Source organism: Artibeus jamaicensis, unplaced genomic scaffold (genome assembly GCF_021234435.1).
Source record: "Artibeus jamaicensis isolate MK-2021 breed Jamaican fruit bat unplaced genomic scaffold, CSHL_Jam_final contig_519, whole genome shotgun sequence".
Taxonomy (NCBI): Eukaryota; Metazoa; Chordata; class Mammalia; order Chiroptera; family Phyllostomidae; genus Artibeus; species Artibeus jamaicensis.
The window spans coordinates 38,134,359-38,154,272 of NW_026521871.1; the positions used below are offsets into that span (position 1 = coordinate 38,134,359).

General features: G+C 42.7%; 1 protein-coding gene across 18 annotated transcripts in view; it reads right to left on the reverse strand.

Annotated features, from left to right (window-relative positions):
- The window catches only part of THRB (thyroid hormone receptor beta), a 336,578-nt gene that overhangs the window by 27,561 nt on the left and 289,103 nt on the right, over positions 1-19,914 (reverse strand). For all 18 annotated transcript variants that reach the window (XM_053669113.1, XM_037143999.2, XM_053669108.1 and 15 more), the window contains 3 exons: positions 13,684-13,784; positions 8,212-8,359; positions 5,190-5,395 (listed from right to left, as the gene is read on the reverse strand). In XM_053669113.1, the coding sequence (XP_053525088.1) occupies positions 5,190-5,395; positions 8,212-8,359; positions 13,684-13,784 (455 nt within the window). The remainder of the gene's footprint in view (positions 1-5,189; positions 5,396-8,211; positions 8,360-13,683; positions 13,785-19,914) is intronic.

Sequence of the window (19,914 nt, forward strand, 5' to 3'; positions counted from 1 at the left end):
GTAGAAGACTTCTATTATATCATTAAGGTCTATGTCCTTAATGGATGATCTTGGATACTGAAAAAAAAATATATATCATCTATGACTGATCTGAGTTAACATATCAGGTACAAAAGGGGAGATTTGGTGCATGTGTAGGCATGGGCTCCAACTCACCACCACAGGAGGCTGGTTTCACATGCACCAAAACGAGCTGGCTTTCAGCTTTGGCTGTTTCATCAGTACTGTTCAAGGTGAGTGGGAAATGGTGCCAGGCAACCTGGTTGCAAGGGGCTGGCTCAGAGCTGAGGGCTTTCCTTGAACTTGCAGCCCTCTGGCACATGCAGAGTGGGGCCAGACCTGACTCTTTTTCCTTGAGTGATCATAGGGTGTCTTCTCTCACCTGTGCAAGGATGGACAGGAAGACCCAGACAAATGGTGATTAAAGATCCCTCCCTGGGCCTTGGGACATTACAACAGGCCCACCTTTTTTGCCTTGGATGAGGAGGGACAAGATGGTGAGGGGGGTGATGGTAGAGATAATGGATAGACAGAGTAACCACTTATATGGTTGTTAATGATATGCCAAGCACTTATATCTATTAATTTTATATCATTTGGTAAAGGCATAAAGGCTGCTGAACCATAGAGAGGTGAAGCAACGTGTCCAAAATCACATCATTAAAAAGCAACAGAGGCAAGCATCGAACTCAGCTTGTCTGGTTCCAATCTCCATGCACACAGCTTCTAGACCACCCTGGCTTCTCCTGATGTATTTACAATAATTCTGGGCAACAGAAGCCTTTCTGACTTGATTGCACTAGTTTTATAGCCCATCCACACAGATCACACACAGCCAAGTCGTTCATCCTGTCTGACCCTCCTGCCAGGCTCCTGTTGGAGACCATCCCAATCGAGGATGTGGGAAATCGGACCGTAGCTCTGCTAAGGGAAAAATGGGGCAGGCTGGCCCTGGTTCTCATGGCCACACTTCATACTTGGGTGAAAAATCCATCCATAGCCACACCTTTGCATGTGAACTAAGGGATCAGAATAATAACATGATGTCAATAGACAATAATGTTGCTGGTGTGGGGTCTGCCCCAGACCCAGTGTCTCGCCGCCCCCAGCAGGTGGGGAGGCAGTGCTTTCTCCTGTTCGGTGTCGGAGGCTTCTTGTTCCTGTCCGAGTCGGCATCTACGGTTCATCGTCATGGTCATCACACACACACTGGTGATTAAATGGGGCACTTCTGTGCCATCGGAGATTTGAGTGGATTGGAGGAAATGAGAAAATTATATGATGCAAGTGCTTTCGGAAACAGTTTCACAGAGTGGCTTTAGGATTATGAAAATTTGCCTGGCTTTTGCAAAAGCGCCTGTTTGCCAATGACTCTTCTCAGCTCAAGTGTGGATTTGAAACACAAGTTAAACCCCCAGCTGCTATTCCTGACTCGAGTCATGGTCTTAGGGTAAAAAATGATAACAAAGTTCCTTTTGGGGAGTAAGTTACCTACCCATTTCAGATAAATGAACACTTGTAGCTTTTATGACAACATGTTTCAATCCCTAATGACATATTACTATTATTATTAACATAACAGGCCTCCGTGAATTCTATTTTGGAACAAGACGGGCCATCATTACATGGAAATAAATAAAGCAGTATGCATAGCAGTGTTGCAAACAAAAACAGGGTGTCAGCTACACAGGAGACAAATCCTAAAGTGTCGAAGCCCACTCAGGACATGGATACCATTTAGCAAAGCTGTCTTTAATAAAGGCTTCCCAATGTCCTTGCAGAAATAACTCACAAAGAAAGAGTGAAAATGTCATCCCGAGCATAAACACTCAGTTGAGGCCATCCTTCTGCAAGGAGTGTTTGTAAATATGTACTTGTAACCTGGCTGAGACACAGGGCTTAAGTGTACTGCTGCTGAGGATGGGCTGGTGGAACTGCATGTTCTGTTTAATGAATATTTCTTGACTTCTGTTCTGGTTATCTATTGCTGTGTAACAAACTACCCCACAACTTAGTGGCTTAAAGACAACAATTTTTTGCTCTCTCTTGAAGTTCTGGGGGTTTATGGTCTCAGTGGGATGGTTCTCACTTGGGGTCCTTCATGTGGTTATTGTCACAGGGACCAAAAGCTAGTGTCATCTGACAGCTTCTGCACGCACATTCTGGTGCCTCTGCACGTGGCCTCTTCACATGGCTCACTTGGTCTCCCTCACAGCGTGGTGTTTACCAAGTAGTTGGACTTTTTTTTTCTTACATGGCAGTTAGTTTCCCTCAAAGGGACTAGGCGGCTTCCCCCTCCAAGATAACCAAACAGAAACTACAAGCCTTCTTATGACTCAGTCTGAGCAGTGACTCTGCCCACATCCATTGGTATCATAGCCCAGATTCAAGGTGAGAGAGCAACAGACTCTCCCTTTCCATAGGAGAGAATGGGCTGTGTATATGAGGAGGAAGGAATCCAATGGCAGCTGACTCAGAGAAAAGTGACCACGAATTTCAGCCACACATGGGACAGACCCTGGGGACAGCGCTCAATGGGGCATGGCTGTTTGCCTGAGGAGAGGCAGGGCTGACCCCAAGCACAGAAGCTCACTGTTGAGACAGGTGGGGCACTGGAAGCATTCTGATCTCTCCCAGCAGCCCTCTAAGTAAAACATGGCCCGAAGAACTAGTTATTTGTATTTGGATCAGAGGGCAATTTTTTGAATGGATTGAGCATCTACAAAAGATGCATTTCCTGTCATCTCCCCACGGGACACAGGTTGGTGGGTAAAACAGTCGTTCTGCAAATGTTACCCTCCTGAGGAAAACTCTCTCATGCCCTGATAACCTCATGACCCTGGCAAAAAAATAATGCAAATCATCTTGTGCCACATCTTCTCTGGCTCTTTCCACAGACGATCAGACTGATGAAAACTGTTAGGAGACTTTGAGTGAAAGGTGCAGACCTCGCTGGTTTCAATGACCAGAAATGGTGTTATCTTTACTGAAGAGACCATGAGGCATGAGGAGGTCTGATTATATTTTGCCTTGTAGAGCTGGTTTCTGAGCTTTCAGAAGCAGCTCAGATACTATCTCTCCAAACAGACCCTTTCCGACCAACCTGTTTAAAGAAGTGAAGTCTCTCCTACTTCGACTCTCAATCTGTCTATCCCAACCTCATGGTTATTTTCCTCATTGCACTTGCCATGACCTGCTTTTATCTGGTTCCTTTAACCTTTACTGTCTGTCTCCCTCCATTGGAACATGGCTGAGTTTTTCCGCCTGCTGGCACATAGTAGCTGCTCAATAAATATTTTCTTACTAAAGAAACGGATCTTTCAGTCTGGAAAAAAGCACCTAGGTGACCACTGAATTGGTTGGTTATACTAGTATCCATTCTCTTTTGAGAAGTGTAGGGTTTCTTAGCAGAAGTCCAGGAGGTACCCCAAACCTTCCACCGAACTTGGAATTCAGCTTGGTCACTGCCCTGAAATCAGACGGCAGTGCCAGGCCTAGAAGTGGTTTCCACAGTGTCCATTTCTGGCTAATCCAATTGGGGAGAGGACAGGTTTAGGCTTGGAGTTAGGCAGGATTCTATCTTGCTGTGTCCCAAATACACTGGGTTAGAATCGACCATCTATCCACAGTCAGCATTTTCTAAGTGTCTGGCAGATATACCAGGGCGAGGCTGAGGATGAAAGATCGGGGCACTAAGGGGCTACCCCTCCGAAGACACATCTTTCAAAGGCTCAGGGTTTGTGTGGGTGGCCTCATGGCCTCGTGCAGGGGATTAGAGGATGGATCCTGGATCTGGGCCGCATCCATCACCACAACTCACTTGCTGCGGGAGCTCAGGTAAGTTTCCTTAACTTCTCTGCCTCAGTTCCTTTTTCTGCAAAGCGAGGATATTAAGTACATCTATGTACAGGGTTGGAATAGGGAGTTAATGTATGGAAGCACCTAGAACAGTACCTGGAGTTTGCTAAGGGCCATGGAGCATGTATGCCAACATTGTTGGTGGAAGCCACTAATAAAGTGTTAGAACCTGCTCATTACAACAATGAAAGTAATTGTCTGGGGGCAGGTGGATTATGGGTAAGCTTTTTCTCCAAAAGATTTTCTTTAAGGGTGTTGTGTTGTACTGTTTTCACCACACGCATGCACACACACACACACACACACACACACCCCATTTATAATAGCCTACTGGTGAATTTGAGGTACAAGGACAATCATACCATGGTGTCTTCTTGTTTGGATGTGGAGGATACTCTAATGTACCCTGGAGGTACGAATAAACCCACAGAATGTCTGATGGTGAGGCTCGGTGAGATACTCATAAAGGGCTCATATCATAAACAAAGAGCAGGGTCAGTCTCTGTGATAGTCAAACAGCAGCTGGTGGTGATGGTGGCTGGGGGTGGGGTGGCGGTCCATCTGTTACCTGGACTCGGAACCAGAAGACTTGAGTTGGCTTTTGGGCCTGGCTCAGCCATTTGCTAGTGATGTGATATTGGGTGAGCTACTTAAGGCCTCAGGCTTGGTTTGCATACCTGTAAAATGGGGATAGTAATTCTAGCCTCAAAGCACTGTGAACTTCAAAGGGGAAATGAGTGAGAAGGACTTTCACAATGGCAAGTTTTAACAAAAATATCAAACATCAATATTCCAGGGTCTTGACAGGCCTGTTTTCTCTACAAGCCCTCTTTCTACCCCCATCCTTACTCCTTCTTCCTATTGTCTTCCTGGCCTTGAGATAATTTATTTTAAGCTAAGTGTTTTGAGTTCTACTGACATAAAAGTGCATTTGAGATAAGGGACACTTCGTTCTAGGGAATACTTTGGAACGAGTTGAGTGTAAACAACTGAGGGAGGACATGAGTATAAAAAGGGAAGGATGGCAGGTCAAATTTTTACTAATTAACCCATGGCTGGCCTTACTAACAGCACAAGCAAACAGATAATGTGGCCTTAGGAACCTCTCTAGAATTACGTGACCCAAAATGATAGCTGATCGGCGTGACCTTTGTTCTCACACAGGCCTGGATTCAAATTCTGGCTCTGCTGTCACCTGACTTCCCAAGGCTGCAGTGTCCCTATCAGTAACCTGGGCTGGCAACCTCAGGGCCCAGGGCTGTGGGGACTGAGCGAGCTGAGGGAGGGCGCGCCAGCACACAGCCAAACACCAGCTGTGCCGGGAGCCTCACCAGGAATTTCCGTTTCTGCTTCCAGTGGCTGCCTTGGGCGTTGGTGGCCACGTGGGCTTCAGTGACGGTCTTGATGAGCTCCCACTCCTCGTCGGTGGGCTCCGGCTTGTGCCCAATGGATTTCTGCAGCTCCTCCCGCCGTCTCTTCTCCCGGTTCTCCTCAATCAGCTTCCGCTTTGCCAGCCGCTTGCTGTCGTCCAGTACCACTGGGAGAGGGAGAGAGAGAGATGTAAAACCTATAGACTCTGCCAGACACGGGACGGTCTGCATGTCCCTGGACCACTGATGTGGCTCGGTGGGGCCGTCAGGGTGGGTCACGCTGAGGTGTTTTCTCCTTTGGCAGCCAATTGACTGCCTAGTCATTGTCCAACATGTACCAAACTCCCGGCATCTAGCCAGCTTTTCAAAACACAGCCCTGGGGGAAGCTGGCCACTGGGCATACCAATTCCACAGAAGGTGGCCCTAAATGCCAATGAAGCAGAGAGAAGTCAAACCTACCCATTATGTTAGGATCCGGATGAGTCTGTCTAGCCAACCATCTGAATTTACTCTTAATGGTCCCTGTAATGCCCCTCCTCTCTCCAACAGGCTCTTCCTTACTAAGAGGACTTCCTTACTAATAGAATTTGGTTAAAGTTCTGTGGCGGTCAGTGGGAAACTGATGATTCTTCCCTCCATCTCTTAAGGAATAATTGGAATGTGGCTGGACATATCTTTCATTTCACAGGTACTCACTTAGCATTACTCTCTAACCTGGTCATCCCTTGCTGGTGGTAAAAGAGCCCAGGCTTTGTAATCTAGAAGGATCTGGGTTTGAATGCTGACACCACCACATTCTAGCTGTGTGACCTCTGGCAAGTTACTTAGGCTTTCTGAGCTTAAATTTCTTCCCATATAAAATGGGATCAATAATACCCACTTCACAGGGTAATCAATGTGACAATACACCAAATGTTCTCAAGAAATATAGCCACGATTTTTATCATTTATGCAGAAGGAAAATACGAGAGGCAGGGAACACGAGACCTATACTTCTGTGGTTAATTTCCCAAACAAAACCATTTTGTCAGACTCTTCGTAACTATCATTGGAATGGAAAGGCTGACGTTTTACACTGCAGAGCCATAGTCTTTTAGGACCAGAAGGGACCCTACATATTATCTAGTCCAACTCCCTTCTGTCATGGAGGAGGAAGCTGATCCAGAGAAATGATGACTTGCCTAAAGTCACACAGCAAGTTCAAGGCAGAGCCAAGGCCAGACCCAGGACTCCTGACTCCAGTCCTACAACATCATTGTCCTAGGGCCATTGCTTGATGAAGGTGTGACCTGGTAGGAAAAGAAAAAGCAAACATAGCAGGGGGAACCATAGATGCTCAGCTAGTCCACAAACAGCTCAATGAAAAACCCCGGATCACCTCGGTTTGAATGGGTTGCCGAAGTCAGGTGAGCACTGATAAGTGTGGGGAATATGAATGAGCCCTGCTTGCTTATTTTAGTTCCCTCATTAAAGGGAGAAGAGGGAGGGGGCTTTACCCATAACCCCATTCACCAAAGCATCTGCTGTGTCAGGAGAACTGCCTCTGACGTGCATTATCCAATTCGATCCCGAGAAACAGCCTGCAAAGGAGGCGGCCATTCCTCGCAGGGAAACCGGAGACCGGGCTGCCGGTCACACAGCTGGCAAGTGGCAGGTCTGGGACTCCAGTGGCTTTTCTGATTCTAAAGCCCGAGCTCTTACAACATCTCACAAGCAAATAATGAATTCAAATGAATTCAAACTTCAGATGAACACTGAGCTTCTTTAACCTTATAAACAGTCATATCTTTAAGTTCTCCATAAAACAATGAAATGGATCCTTAATAATAACAGTTCATTACAGTGACACATCTAAGTACTTGGCTTTTGGTCCATCATCTCACGTACCCTAATGAGGTGTATTGTTGGCGGTGGCTAAAAGTCTTTAAAAGATAAGACAAAGAACACACTTAGTCAGAGGTGGGATTAACTCAGGATTTTCAGACTAACACCCTAACCCAACCCTCCTCTTTTTTAAGACTCCCCATTCTGTCTTCTTTAGTGGGCAAACCAGGGCATTGCAAGATATTTTTGTTCTACCTGAGAGAACCCTGTTAGTCACATAAACATCTGCCATGATTATTTCCTCTTTCACAAGACAAAAAATTCTTAATGCATTCCTTTCTTCTTTGTTTCTGGTCTTTCTTTTTATTCTCCCGAACTTTTTTTAAAGAAAAAACCTTAAGGTTGGCATCCTTAATTGATGTACGAAAAGTTTATGCCTGGAGAGGTCATTAGCCCTGATGCCTGGCAAAAGGGAGGCCCCAGTTCAGAATGACACAATTGTCATTTTATTGTCAGATTAATTAAAGTGGCTGGTGCAAATCCCTTCCACGGTGTGGGGAGAAGAGACCGGACGGCAGCTAATCTCACCACCATATGCTGTGGCACTTAGAAAACTGGGTAGGATGACTTCAGCTTGGAATGTTTTCCCAGCTAAAAATATACCAACCAACCAATGGCAGGGTGACTCATGTAATAGCTCAGCTTCACATTCTTCAGAAATTTCTGATCATGATGTTTTCTGCCAGTGCCCATCTCCAAAAATGGCCCAAAAGTAAATTCCCATCTCTGCTTTTGAAAAAATAGTAGGACTTGTCCATGATGCTTTTGCCATGTCAATATTGCCTGTAAAAGTAAACCTTACTGAGGCAATCGGACAAGACCTCTCATTTGTAATCTCTGTTGCAGATGGAGCATTGCTAACAGTCTCACAAGCACAATGGGATCATTTAACCACTTTCCCTCACCCATCCTTCAGTTGGGAGCTGATAAGGGAGAGGCAGGGTGGCGACCACCCAGCAATGACTGTGGGAATGCCAGGTGCCTTCCTTCTGGCCACATGCGTTCATGCCTGCTTTTCTGCCTGGCTGATCTCCTTGAATCCAACCTTTCCCCAATCAACACCCCTTGACTGTAAAGCAAAGGAAGAAGGTTACTTACAATCTGTTGCCATGCCAACGTAGATGCATTTTTTAAAGCGACATTCCTGGCACTGATTTCGTGTGACTTTGTCTATGACACATTTTCCTTCATATTTACAGGAATAGGATGGATGGAGATTTTTCTGAATGGTTCTTCTAAAGAAACCCTACACAAAAAAGAAAGACCCAAGACAACAGTTTCATGTTTTCTAGAAATGCATGACTTCAGAATGTGTCCACATAGCTGTGGTGGATTGTTTTGGATCTTACCTGTGTATGGGCCTGTTGCTGTACTTATTCAAAGACAGGGCAATTGGATCAAAGTGAATATAATGAATTCTGAATCTGAGCTAAAGAAGATGTCACAGGACTACAGAGTTACTGTCCTTTTGGCATTTATTCAAAGAAAAGAGGCTAATGGAAAGATCTTGTGTTTGCTTTTATTGTTTTAAACACTGAGTAATAAAAAGAAATATTATTTCATTTCATAGAGTGCTATAATTGTGCTGCTAAATTGAACTGTGAAGAGATTTGCTGTACTTTATACTAGAGAATAAATGAGCTGGATACTTGCAGCACTTTGTCATCATAATTTCATCATTTAGTAATTAAATGAATATAACCGCCTCTAGAGATTTAGTTTAATTCTTGTTTTTGAACTTTGAGATGGTCATGACCAGCTTAGAGAGTCTTTGAAACAACAGTGCTTGGGGAATAGACCATTTCAGGTTCTCTGCCAAGTTCTTCCCATAGCTCATGCATTGGGGTCTTTCAGCCCACGCTTTTTCTCCAATGTTCATTGGCAAACGCTTAAAGTGCAACATGTCTTGTCCTTTCTTAAGGCATGGAGAATGCCACTGTCAAGTTTTCTGAGGATACCATTTCCTTCCAGGGTTAGGTGGCTTATATAACTCTCTCAAGGGTGTATTATACGAGAACCTTTCTGGACATGGCACTTTAGTCTTGGCTTACTTTGGTATTGCGGGAATTAATAACGGCAGAGAGCACTTCTTGTGAGGGGCACATTGCGAAGCGCTGCAGACACTTGTCTTCTATCTCTTCTACAACCTTATGAAGTTGATACGCAATATCTCCATTGTGGGGTTAAAACAACAAAGCCACAGACAGGTTAAATCACTCGTCCAAAGTCACATTGTGAGTACACGCTGGACCCCAGGAATTGGACTCCAAATCTTATTTACGTAATTACCTACATGATATAAATATAAACTGAATCCAATTTTACTGTATTATTTAAGTGTTTTAGATGAGCAGATTATAAATAGTCCCCTCTAACTCATTTCTCAAAAACAAAAACAAAAACCAAACACCAACAAACCCTTCATTTTAGCAGAGCAGCAAGGCAAAGCACCTTTTAAAATATGTTGTCCACTAAAGCTTAAATGAGACTTCCAACTTAGTTATATAAATTACAGGACTGAAATACCAAGGAGACCTGGATGAAGCCCAGATGTTAATTAATCTGTTTAACTTTTCTTGGCTTTGGTTACGTACACACACTGCTTGCATATTTCTCACTCAGACATAAGAGTTCTTCCTTATGAAGAGAAGGTCAGAGGTAGGGTTTTATACTGGGCAAAGAGGAATAAAACGAAATAATGAGAGCAATAACTGCAATGAATGGACTTGATTTGGGGCATGTGTGTTCAAGTTCTAACAGAAAAACCAACATATTGTATTTGGGTTTTGGATTCTCACCCACTTGAGTCCATTAGTTCGAATGACCTTGATGCACTGTTATAAGATTCGCTAAATCACATGCCATGCCGCTGTTTGGCAGCTTGGCGGGGTTTCCCTGGATGTGCAAGGTGGGCAAATCTGGCTAAAGCAGGGTTCTGCTTTAAATCCTGAATGTCAGGGCATGGCACAGAGTGAAAAATGAGCTTCCTGTGCCCCCCATCCCATCCTTGATCTCTGTTACCCTCTGTCCATTCACCCTTCAGGGGTTACTCTTGCCTGGAGGGAAAAGAAACCAGGAGACTCCAGGCGAGGAGACAGAGGTCGGAGACAGGAAGGAGCGGGGCTGGGTAGCGCTCCTCCTTCTGGAGGAGGCAAAGTCGCCCTAGAGGTGGGGATACCCACATCCAGGGCAGCCACTGAGAATGTGGACATGCTGCCGTGAGCACAGGACGGGTGATGCTCTGTCCAAAGTTGGGGAGGCCCTTTCTCACCCAAACTCTGATGCTGACTCATGTTCTGGTAGGTGGGGCGAGTACTGAAGAGTCAGACAACACTAAGGAGAAATGAGGTGTGATGAGATGTGTGATGTACCAGACACAAGAGTAACACTGATTTTTCCAAAAACGCTACTCTGAATGTTTAAATGAAATAAGCACAATAATTTACACCTTGCTTGTTTTGAACAATGTGTTGCGATGGCAGGCTCCGCTAGTCATTGTGTCGTCTTCTCTGTGGCTTTTATCTCTGGTGACTTTTCCTGGGCACTTCATAGATCAAATCCCTTTTAAGATGTTGACTTCCTCTAAGCTATAATAAAAATATCTTGACACAAGGTGAGGGACCACTTCATTTGAGTAAATGTAAAAGATGCTAGGTTTCTTAACTTTAAAAAGGGACAAAATGAAGTCCCAGAAGTGAATGAACTAGGTTGGAAAATATTTAAATAGTCTAATTATAAAAAAATCTTTTTGAGTTGAGCTGACAAAAGAAATGTCCCAGCGACTGAATAGCAACATATATTTCATCGAAGATTTGTTGGTGAGTGAAGGTTTGGCTTTTTATAAATCAACACCAGGTGTGCTTCCCTGCATATCAGGATGACCTGGATCCACTTCTTAGTGGTCTGAGCTGATGCTAAGTGTCCACCCTCCTAGTTCAATATTTGGGCAGCTATTAAGAAAGCTTTTAGTCTTGCTTTAAAACAAGACATACTTTGGGGCATTATCAACATTTTCTACAAAAAGTGCATAAAAACTGGCCCATCAAAGCAAACAAAATACCTCCAGAAGATTCCCACTTGTCTTCAGGGCAAAAAAGATTCTCCTTAAACACGTTGCAAATATGGGGTAGAAATATTTTTTAATGACAAATCTGAATAAGTGATATGCAAGGTACAAATTTTAAAAAAATCTCTGGCCACACTTAAACACTGGGTTTCATTGGAAAAACTCTTGTTTTTTTTCCAGGATACTTTGTCATCACATTAAATAATTTGCCTAACCACCCGAGGAAGGCTTCTTTCTGATTTTAGAAATGAGGCAATCCCAGAAACAGAGTTCTGATCTGAGATAAAAACAGGACCTGGGAAATCTAGCTTTATGCTACATGTTTTTTTTTCTCTTAAGTAAACCTCAGTGGAATCAGGCCCCAAATATCCTGTAATTTGGGGGAAAACGGCTAGTGGATTTCTTGATCATCCTGAAGGTGTAGTGAGGCAGAACCACAGGCTAATATGCTTGATTCTCCCTTCATTTAAGTCAGTTGCTAAATGAACTTTAAGTCCTCTCGGTAGGGCACATTCAGTCTTTAGAGTCATTTTGGGAGTTGATTATTGAATGTAATTTTCATTAGGTTCTCTCCCAGAATTCAAAATTCACCATTTGAAATTGATTTGAAAGAATCTCAATGCTGTATAATTAGGTTGGTAGAGCCTTATGAATTGGGGCTAATTTAGAAAAAAGGTCCATGTGAATTACTGAGCTCTCAAAATAAGAGACTGTATCTAAAGCAGGGCAGTTTCATTATTTTCAAATCAAGTTAATAAAATTGTGCCTTCAAGAGAACATCTGCAAGTCCTCCAGTTAGTAACTAGCCAGGACTTATTTGTAGTTAGTTCCATTAAACTCCTTAAGACATTATTTTCATAGATGAAGCAAGAACCCTTAGCCCAGTCTTTGTGAAAACATTACAAATTCCAGATCAGAGGGGTCTGGATGGACAAGAACACATTTCATCACATTCCAAGTTATATATCTATGGGCTTGGGACCTTAGAAATAACATCTTTCCAATGGATTTAGCAGGTTTTTAGCAGGTTTCTGCTAAGTGTTTCCTAATTCCAGACACAAAAAGTAGGGAATTTGCATGGAAAATAATTCCACTGGGAAAATGGGGCATCTCAGCTTGAAACTGAGCTAACACTGATTTGGGGGGCTTAGGGTCAAAGATTAGGAGGAAAGGGGGTAGCTGGAAGAAGGGAAGGAGAGGAGAGGAGATTGGGTGGGTGAAGGAGGGGGGAAGACTGAATTGTTTCATAACTTTGAATACAACTTTTGTTTTAGAATTTACACCTTGTGATAATTTTGTTTTAAAGGTAAAAGGTAAAGGAAACATTTAACAAGAAAACATGTAAAAAGCCTTTCACTGACTTAACAGACTTCCTCATTTGCAAAACATTAGTTGAATGTTGGCTCCAGTCCTGGGTTAAGCTTTATTTATCTTTCTAGTAGACTTTTTTTTCTTGGCTAGGTTGTCGGACCAAAGGATGTTGGTCAGAAAGCTCATCTTAATTTTTTTTTTAAATACATTTTTTTATTTTTATTTTTATTTATTTTTTTTAAATTAAATTTTATTTAGTTACTTTTCAAGTACATTTTTTTTTTAAATCTATTTCTCCCATCCCACCCCCCCCCCGCCCGGTCTCCCCCCCCCCACAGTCCTCATCTCTGTGTCTTTCATATTTGTTCCTCAAAATCCCTCCCCCTTTTTCCCCTTAAGTTCCCTTCCCTCTCCCCTCTGGTCGCTGCCAAAGCATTATGCTGAGTGAAATAGGCCAGGCATTGAAGGACAAATACCATTTGACAGGAAGCTAAAGAATAAAACAAACAAGCAAACAGAATAAAAACAAAAACAAAGCTCATCTTAATTTTGACGACAAGTTGGAAGTAGGCAAATTTGGGCTCCCTTTCGGAAAGTGAACTGACTGTTGATTTCTGGTGCATTCTTGTTAAGTATTTCTTGAAGATGGCCCACAAAGCATGACATTAGCTGATGGATGACCAGAATTTACTTATTGACTGCAGGCTGTGCAGAAAGCCGATTTGGGCAATTTCTGGACATAAGAGAATTTGAGTAATCTCAAAGATATTCCCTAATGGAGACCTTAAAAGCAAGCAGAGTCACTCAGATTAATAGCGGCAAACAGCCTGCGGTACAGCAAGCTGTCTCCCTGAAACACTGGAGATAGACCAGCAAGAGAAATGATAATTTCTTGGGAGGGTAACATGGTGTATGTTTGCATTTTAAAATGCAAAGTGAGAATTTTGTTTATTTCTTCTTATTTTATTATCTCCCTGTCAGAAAAACCAGACATGACACTTTCCCCGAAATTCATTTAGTTACTTTTGATTTGGGGGAAAAAATTTAGTTCTTGAACATGGCAAAAAACGAAGAGGACTACCAGACACCCACTAATGTTGGGATTTGGTTCTAGTCCCCGCATCCTGGTCTGGGGAGGAGAGTCTTGGGTTGGGGGCAGGAGGCCGGAGCTGGGCTGAGCCCGGGGCATTTACCTTGCAGCCTTCACAGGTGATGCAGCGGTAGTGGTACCCAGTGGCTTTGTCACCACACACCACACAGAGCTCGTCCTTGTCTAGGTAACTGGGGATGTACCCTGTGAAGGAGGAAGAAAGAGGAATGTGAGAAAACAATATCATGTTCAAGTCAAAACCGCCAGCCAGCGGGGTGGACGAGGAGAGGACAGGAGGCGAGATGGGGGACAGAGGAGGCCAGACAATTATTTTACACATTTTAATACAATTTTTGCTTTAGGCTCTATACCTCCTGATCATTGAGTTTTAAATAGAAAAGGTAAATAATACATTTAACAAGAAAACACTTAAGAAGGCTTTCCCTGACTTATGTCCCCAGTATCTTCTCTGGCATTTCATCTCACACTTACAGAGCTAATGTGAGGCCGGGACTGAGGATCGCCGCAGGGTCATGCACAGAGGCCAGGCTGTGAGGCCCCTGGGGAGTTCTGGGTTCTGGGTAACGCGATCTCTTCCCTAGAGCTTATTAGAGTCTCTTCTTAGAAGACTTGATCCACTTCGAAATCGAGGCACTGTGCAAATAAACTCGGAATACTTTATAGCTGGAAAGGCCCTGGGAAGTGACCAAGTACTGTCGAGGCGAACAGGCCTTCAGAAGTTTGCCTTTTTCAGGGTCACCCCAGAAATTAACAGCAGAGACTAAATCTAGGTCGCCTAACTCCTAGTCCTTCAATATAAGTTAAGCTGGTCTTTTTCTAAATATAGACAGTTCTCTTTAAGTAGGATGAATAAGGCCATCTAGAAATAAATTTGGTAAACTTGGGATATTATGATACGCAATGCAACAACATTGGGTAACGTAAAATAATAGGGGTTCTCTTTTTTAAGAATGAAAATCCAACCATGAAAAATCCGTAGATACGGAATTAATAGTGTGTTATTAGTTTATATTCCTTGACTCAGGAAACTAAAGTTTCAAAACAGACACAAAAGAGGTCTACTTCCCAGCTGCCTTTGCCTCTTTCTTTTCACTTGTAAATGATGCTGAAACAAGAAACGGATTCAGAAGGGAAAATTCAGTTTCAGGTATATCAACAGTTCACCATAAAAGCACATAGTTTTAATAAGACCAAAAAAAAATCAAAACAAGGTCTGATTTGTTGGGACATGGAGAAGGGAGAAGCTGAGAAAACGAAATCATTCTTACTCCTGATCATGGTCCCTCATGAAGTTCTTTGACTCGTGAACCCTTACTGGTTTCACTAAAGATTAGCCAGGTTGAAACACTCTGGATTTTACCAGGTCTTCTGTTAAACTAGGTCACTGAGGGCAGACTTTTCAGAACAAAGCCATAAAGGAAACACAACAAAATTACACCTTTTCCCCACTTCTTGAGAATAGTATGGGAAATGGAGAAACCAAAGAACTTGGACATATGACCCATGGACATGAACAAAGGGGGAGGGGAGGAGAGAGGGTACAGGGCAGAGGAGAAAAATATGGGACAATCGTAATAGCATAATCAATAAAATATATTTTAAAAAAGTAATTACTTTGCTCAGACTTTATTTTTATAAAAATGTCCCTTCTTGAGAGAGAGAGATAAGTGATTTCCAAGTGAGATTTGGTCACGTGTGGGATTATCTTTTGAAATACCACAGCCTTTCTGGGTTTACTTCTTCATTGTGGAAACCATGAGGCATCTGTTGAGTTCATTTCGGGGTTTTGAAACTCTCATTTGACATTTTAATAAAGAGCTCTGAGAAGGATCAGGGCAGGAATGAAAAGGAGAGTGGAAGATCTGTGTGTTTAACAAAAAATTCATCCATAAATTCAGGACATTCATTTAGCATTGACTTCGTGCTTAGCACTGTGCTAGGTCCTGAGAATATAAAGACAAATAAGATGTGTTTCTTCCTTCGGGAAAAATACTGGGTGGAGTGAAAGTAGGTTTACAGTGTTTGCATGGAAAATAATGTAACAATGAATAACTAATAATGTAAGAATAAACTCTGTATTTTACATACCCACAAAAGTAAACCTACTTTTGCCCTGCCCTGTATGAATAAGCAACTGAGTCCTGTATTTCCAACCATGGTCATTTCTCAATGAGAGAAAAAAGGTGAAAATGAAGGAAAGAATATGAAATGACGCTAAAAAACACTGCAAGGAAATTTGAGCCCAAAACACAACGAAATACCAGTTCTTCTAGGATGGTTACAGTGAAAATGACAGAAAATAAGAAGTGTTGGTGAGGCTATAGAAATACCAGAACTCTCAGAACTTGTTAGGAGAAATGTAAAGTGTGCTTTGGAAAAACAGTTTGGCAGTTCCTCAAGATGTTGAACACAAAGTCACAGATGACCCAGCAATTCTACTCCTAAGTGGGATGCCTGAGAACTGAAAACCTATGTCCGCACAAAAACTTGTACGTGAGTACCCGTAGCAGCATTATTCATGATATCTAAAAGGTGGACATGACTCAAGTGTCCATCCAATGGTGAATGGACAAAGAAAAGGTGGTGTAGCCACATAATGAAACATTATTCAGCCATAAATGGAATGAGGTACTGTTACATGGACAGAACAGATGAACCTTGAAAACTGTATGCTGAATGAAAGAAGCTAGACCTGGAAGCTAGACATATCTTCCAATTTCACTTACAGGAAATGTCTAGAATAGGAACACCCATAGGTACAGAAACTAGATGAGTGGTGGCCAAGGTCTGGAGGGAGGGAGGAAAGGGAAGTGACTGCTAAAGACCACAAAGTTTCTTTCTAGGGTAAAGACGATGTTCTGGTGTTGTGTAGTGTTGGTGGTGGCTACACAACTCTGTGCATGCACTGAGTACCATTGAATGAAAATCACAATTTTGTATGGACATATTTTGTACCCTTTAGGTGTGTGAATTTTATGGGATGTGAAATATGTCTCAATAAAGCTGTTATTCAAAAACAAGAAAATGAAGGAAATAAAAGAGGACGGTTCCATTTGATAGACATTTATATAGGTAATACTACAAGCTAGGCAATGTGCCAAGGACCTAAAGAATTCTAAAGAATTCTTGGTGACACTTTCAGTGGAGTGGGAAAAACAGACAACAAGAGATCACCTGCATGTAATGTGCTAGGTGCTGGCATAGGGTTATGTCCAGAGTCACAAGGGGAAACCTTAGGGAAGCCTTCCTGCCCACCCCTCAGTTCAAGTCCAGGTCGGGTGCTCCCCTACCTCCTTGTGCTTCCCAAGAGCAGCTCCTTACTATCTGCACTGTAACTACTGCAAACTCTTCCTTTCCTTAGACTGGAATCTCTGACTCACAACAGATTTGTATAATTCCAGCTAGAGGGCAGGAATCCTGTCCTTCATGCTCAAACTCGGGTGTCCAGCACTTGCTTCCTTTGATGACTGCATCACAGTTTTTCAACATGGCCGCTATCCACCAAGGGCAAAGAATGAATGGAGGGGGTCTCTCTGGAACCTACAAATGCAAAGGACTAAAGATCTCAGCGAGGGTATTTGAAAGAGGTGATAATGCAAATACAGGTCCAAACTTCTGACCTAATGAAAACTGCATGAGAAAGTTTGGTTTTTGGTCAAGAAACCAAGATGCCATTTTGATTAAGATTAAGATATCTAGATTCAAGTGCTTCCAAGAGCTAGCACTCTGGGGAGATGCATGGTCACTAATCAACTAGATCTGATCCTGCTTTTTTGTTTTTTGACTTTTCTCTGGTCACCAGGTTTAAGACAGTGAGACAGGACCAAGGAGAGCTTAAATGCAGCACCATTTCCCCACATGAGAATCCCCATGTCCAGGCCAGCTGGATTAAGATGCCATCACCCAAAGCCAGAATTTTATACAACTGGCTTGTCTTTCCACTTTCGGCTCTATAAACCACTATTCATTCCACCCAAAAGAGTCTCTGCTTGCTGGTTAGATTTCCCCTTCACATGATTGTAAGCCCCAAGTCCCAAGGTTGTTTACCACTGTCTGTGAGGTAATAGGTGGTACTAGGGCTCACATTTCATAAGAAACACCAAGAAAATCTACAGGAAAACTCATCAGACATCGATTCATTCCAAACACAATTTTGCAGGGTTCATCCATACCAAGGAGCATCATAAAAATTCCACTAAGGCTCTGTGTCCAGAGAACTAGTTAATTATCGTTTGTGTAGAATTGGGGGCAGGTTATAATGAAAATGGTCAGAGATGCTCTGGATTTAACTTTATCAATGGACTTTAGTGGTCAGCCTCTATGCATCAAAAACCATGTGTGTATGAGTTCCTTACCGCATCCAGATTTTTTAAATAAAAAGCTATGTAAGTAATACAGTGCATTGTAGACAAATTAAAAGACATAAATTAGCAAAGCACCAATTTACCTATTAGATCTCCACAGGATAACCACTGTAGCATTTTGATTTTTTTTTCATTTTAGTAATCTAGTGTGTGTGTATGTGAGTGTGACATGTAGGTGCTTGTGTGTGCATTGAAACACATACTTATAACACACAAAGTAGCTTTAAACCTCAAAGTAACCCAGTGATTTAAACACTGCAGCTTCCTGGTAAAGGCAGATGGAATAGACATACCAATGTCAGGAAAGCTACCTGTTATACAGAGGGGTTATGTACAGTTGGTCAGAGTGAAGACTTGGAGTTCTTGGTATCAAGTGCAGATGGCAGAGATAAGGGAGAAAGAGACACAGGTCATTTCCTTCTAATATCACGTTCAGGAACAAATGATAATACAGGTGGACAGTGTGTTGCTTGTGCGAAATGCTGTGGGAGGGCTGGAGAATGTCAACCAGAGTTAGGAAGATGCAGGTCCCTCACCATCTCTCACTCTACCTGCTTCATCTTTGGTGTTGGCAGCACAACACTGGATTCCTTCTCCCTACAGCTTGACAGTTTACGTAGGCGGTTGAACTGCCTGACCTTTAAGGTTCTTGTGAACCTGGAATCCCATGATAATTCAATCTGTAAGTGGAAATGGCTTCTTTGTTTTTGGAATGCTAGTCTGTTGGATGCTTTGCTTTGCTCTCTTATTTTTCCTAGATTATCTTGGTGGGTGGATGAATAGGTGATTAAACAGCTCTTTAGTTAAATAATCAAACTTCTACAAAAACATCCATGCATGTTGGTAGCAGTTCCTTACATAATCATATTGGTGCACCCCACCCACCTCTTTCTTTTCTCTAAAATATTAACTTGGAACCATCTTATTTACCCAAGACGATCACACAGGCAATGACACATCAATCATTATGCTTAAGTCCATTAACTACCATTAAATGATTTCCACCAGGGAGTAACATTCCTCATAGAATGCATAGGAAGGCGGGGGTTCCCTTAAAGCTACAGGACATACTTGACAACATCACCTGCTAATCAGTGCTCCCGGAGAACTTAACTACCTCCTGTTCTCTGATCCATCTTTGCTGTTTTTCATGATCAGCAGGTGTGCCCCATGCTGGCATGTCTAGGTAAGGACCATGCACATGTGGTGCCAGTTCTGTTGCCTGGTGTGGACACAAACTGGGTGTCACTATTGGGTTCCACCTGGAAACAAAGAGGAGAAACACAGCCCCGGAAGCCGCGCTGCTCATTGGAGAATCGCACCTGCACACCACGTCCGGTGACTGCTGCAGAACCCTGGTCAGCGCACCCAGAAACCACCGGGACCTGCGATGGTACATCCATGGAAGACACATATTGCCAGCTTTTATGTACACTCAGGTGCATGATTTGTTAGACTGATAAACTATCTCGCCCCTTTATCAAGCATATTATTATGAAAGCAAACTCCACCTGTGTGTTCAACAAAGGACTTTGAGAATAGTTTTAGTCATCACTTGGCAGTGTCTGCTTAATTGATGAGTATTATCCTGCATATAAAACAGGTTGATGTGGTAAAATATTACTCGCATTTTTACCTTGTTTATTAGCGGCTATATTAAGATATGATTCACATACCATGCAACTCAATGGCTTTTCACATAGTCACTGAGTTGTGAAATCATTACCGCAATTAATTTTAGACCATTTGCATCATCCCCCCAAACCCCTATACCTTTAGAAGCCACCCCCATTCCTCCTATCCTCTCCACCCACCCTGCCCTAAGAAACCACTAATTCAATTTCCGTTTCTCTACATATTTGCCTATTCTGGACATTTCATATAAACAGAATCATACAAAACATGGTCTTTTGTGACCGGCTTTCCACTGAGCATAATGTTTTCAAAGT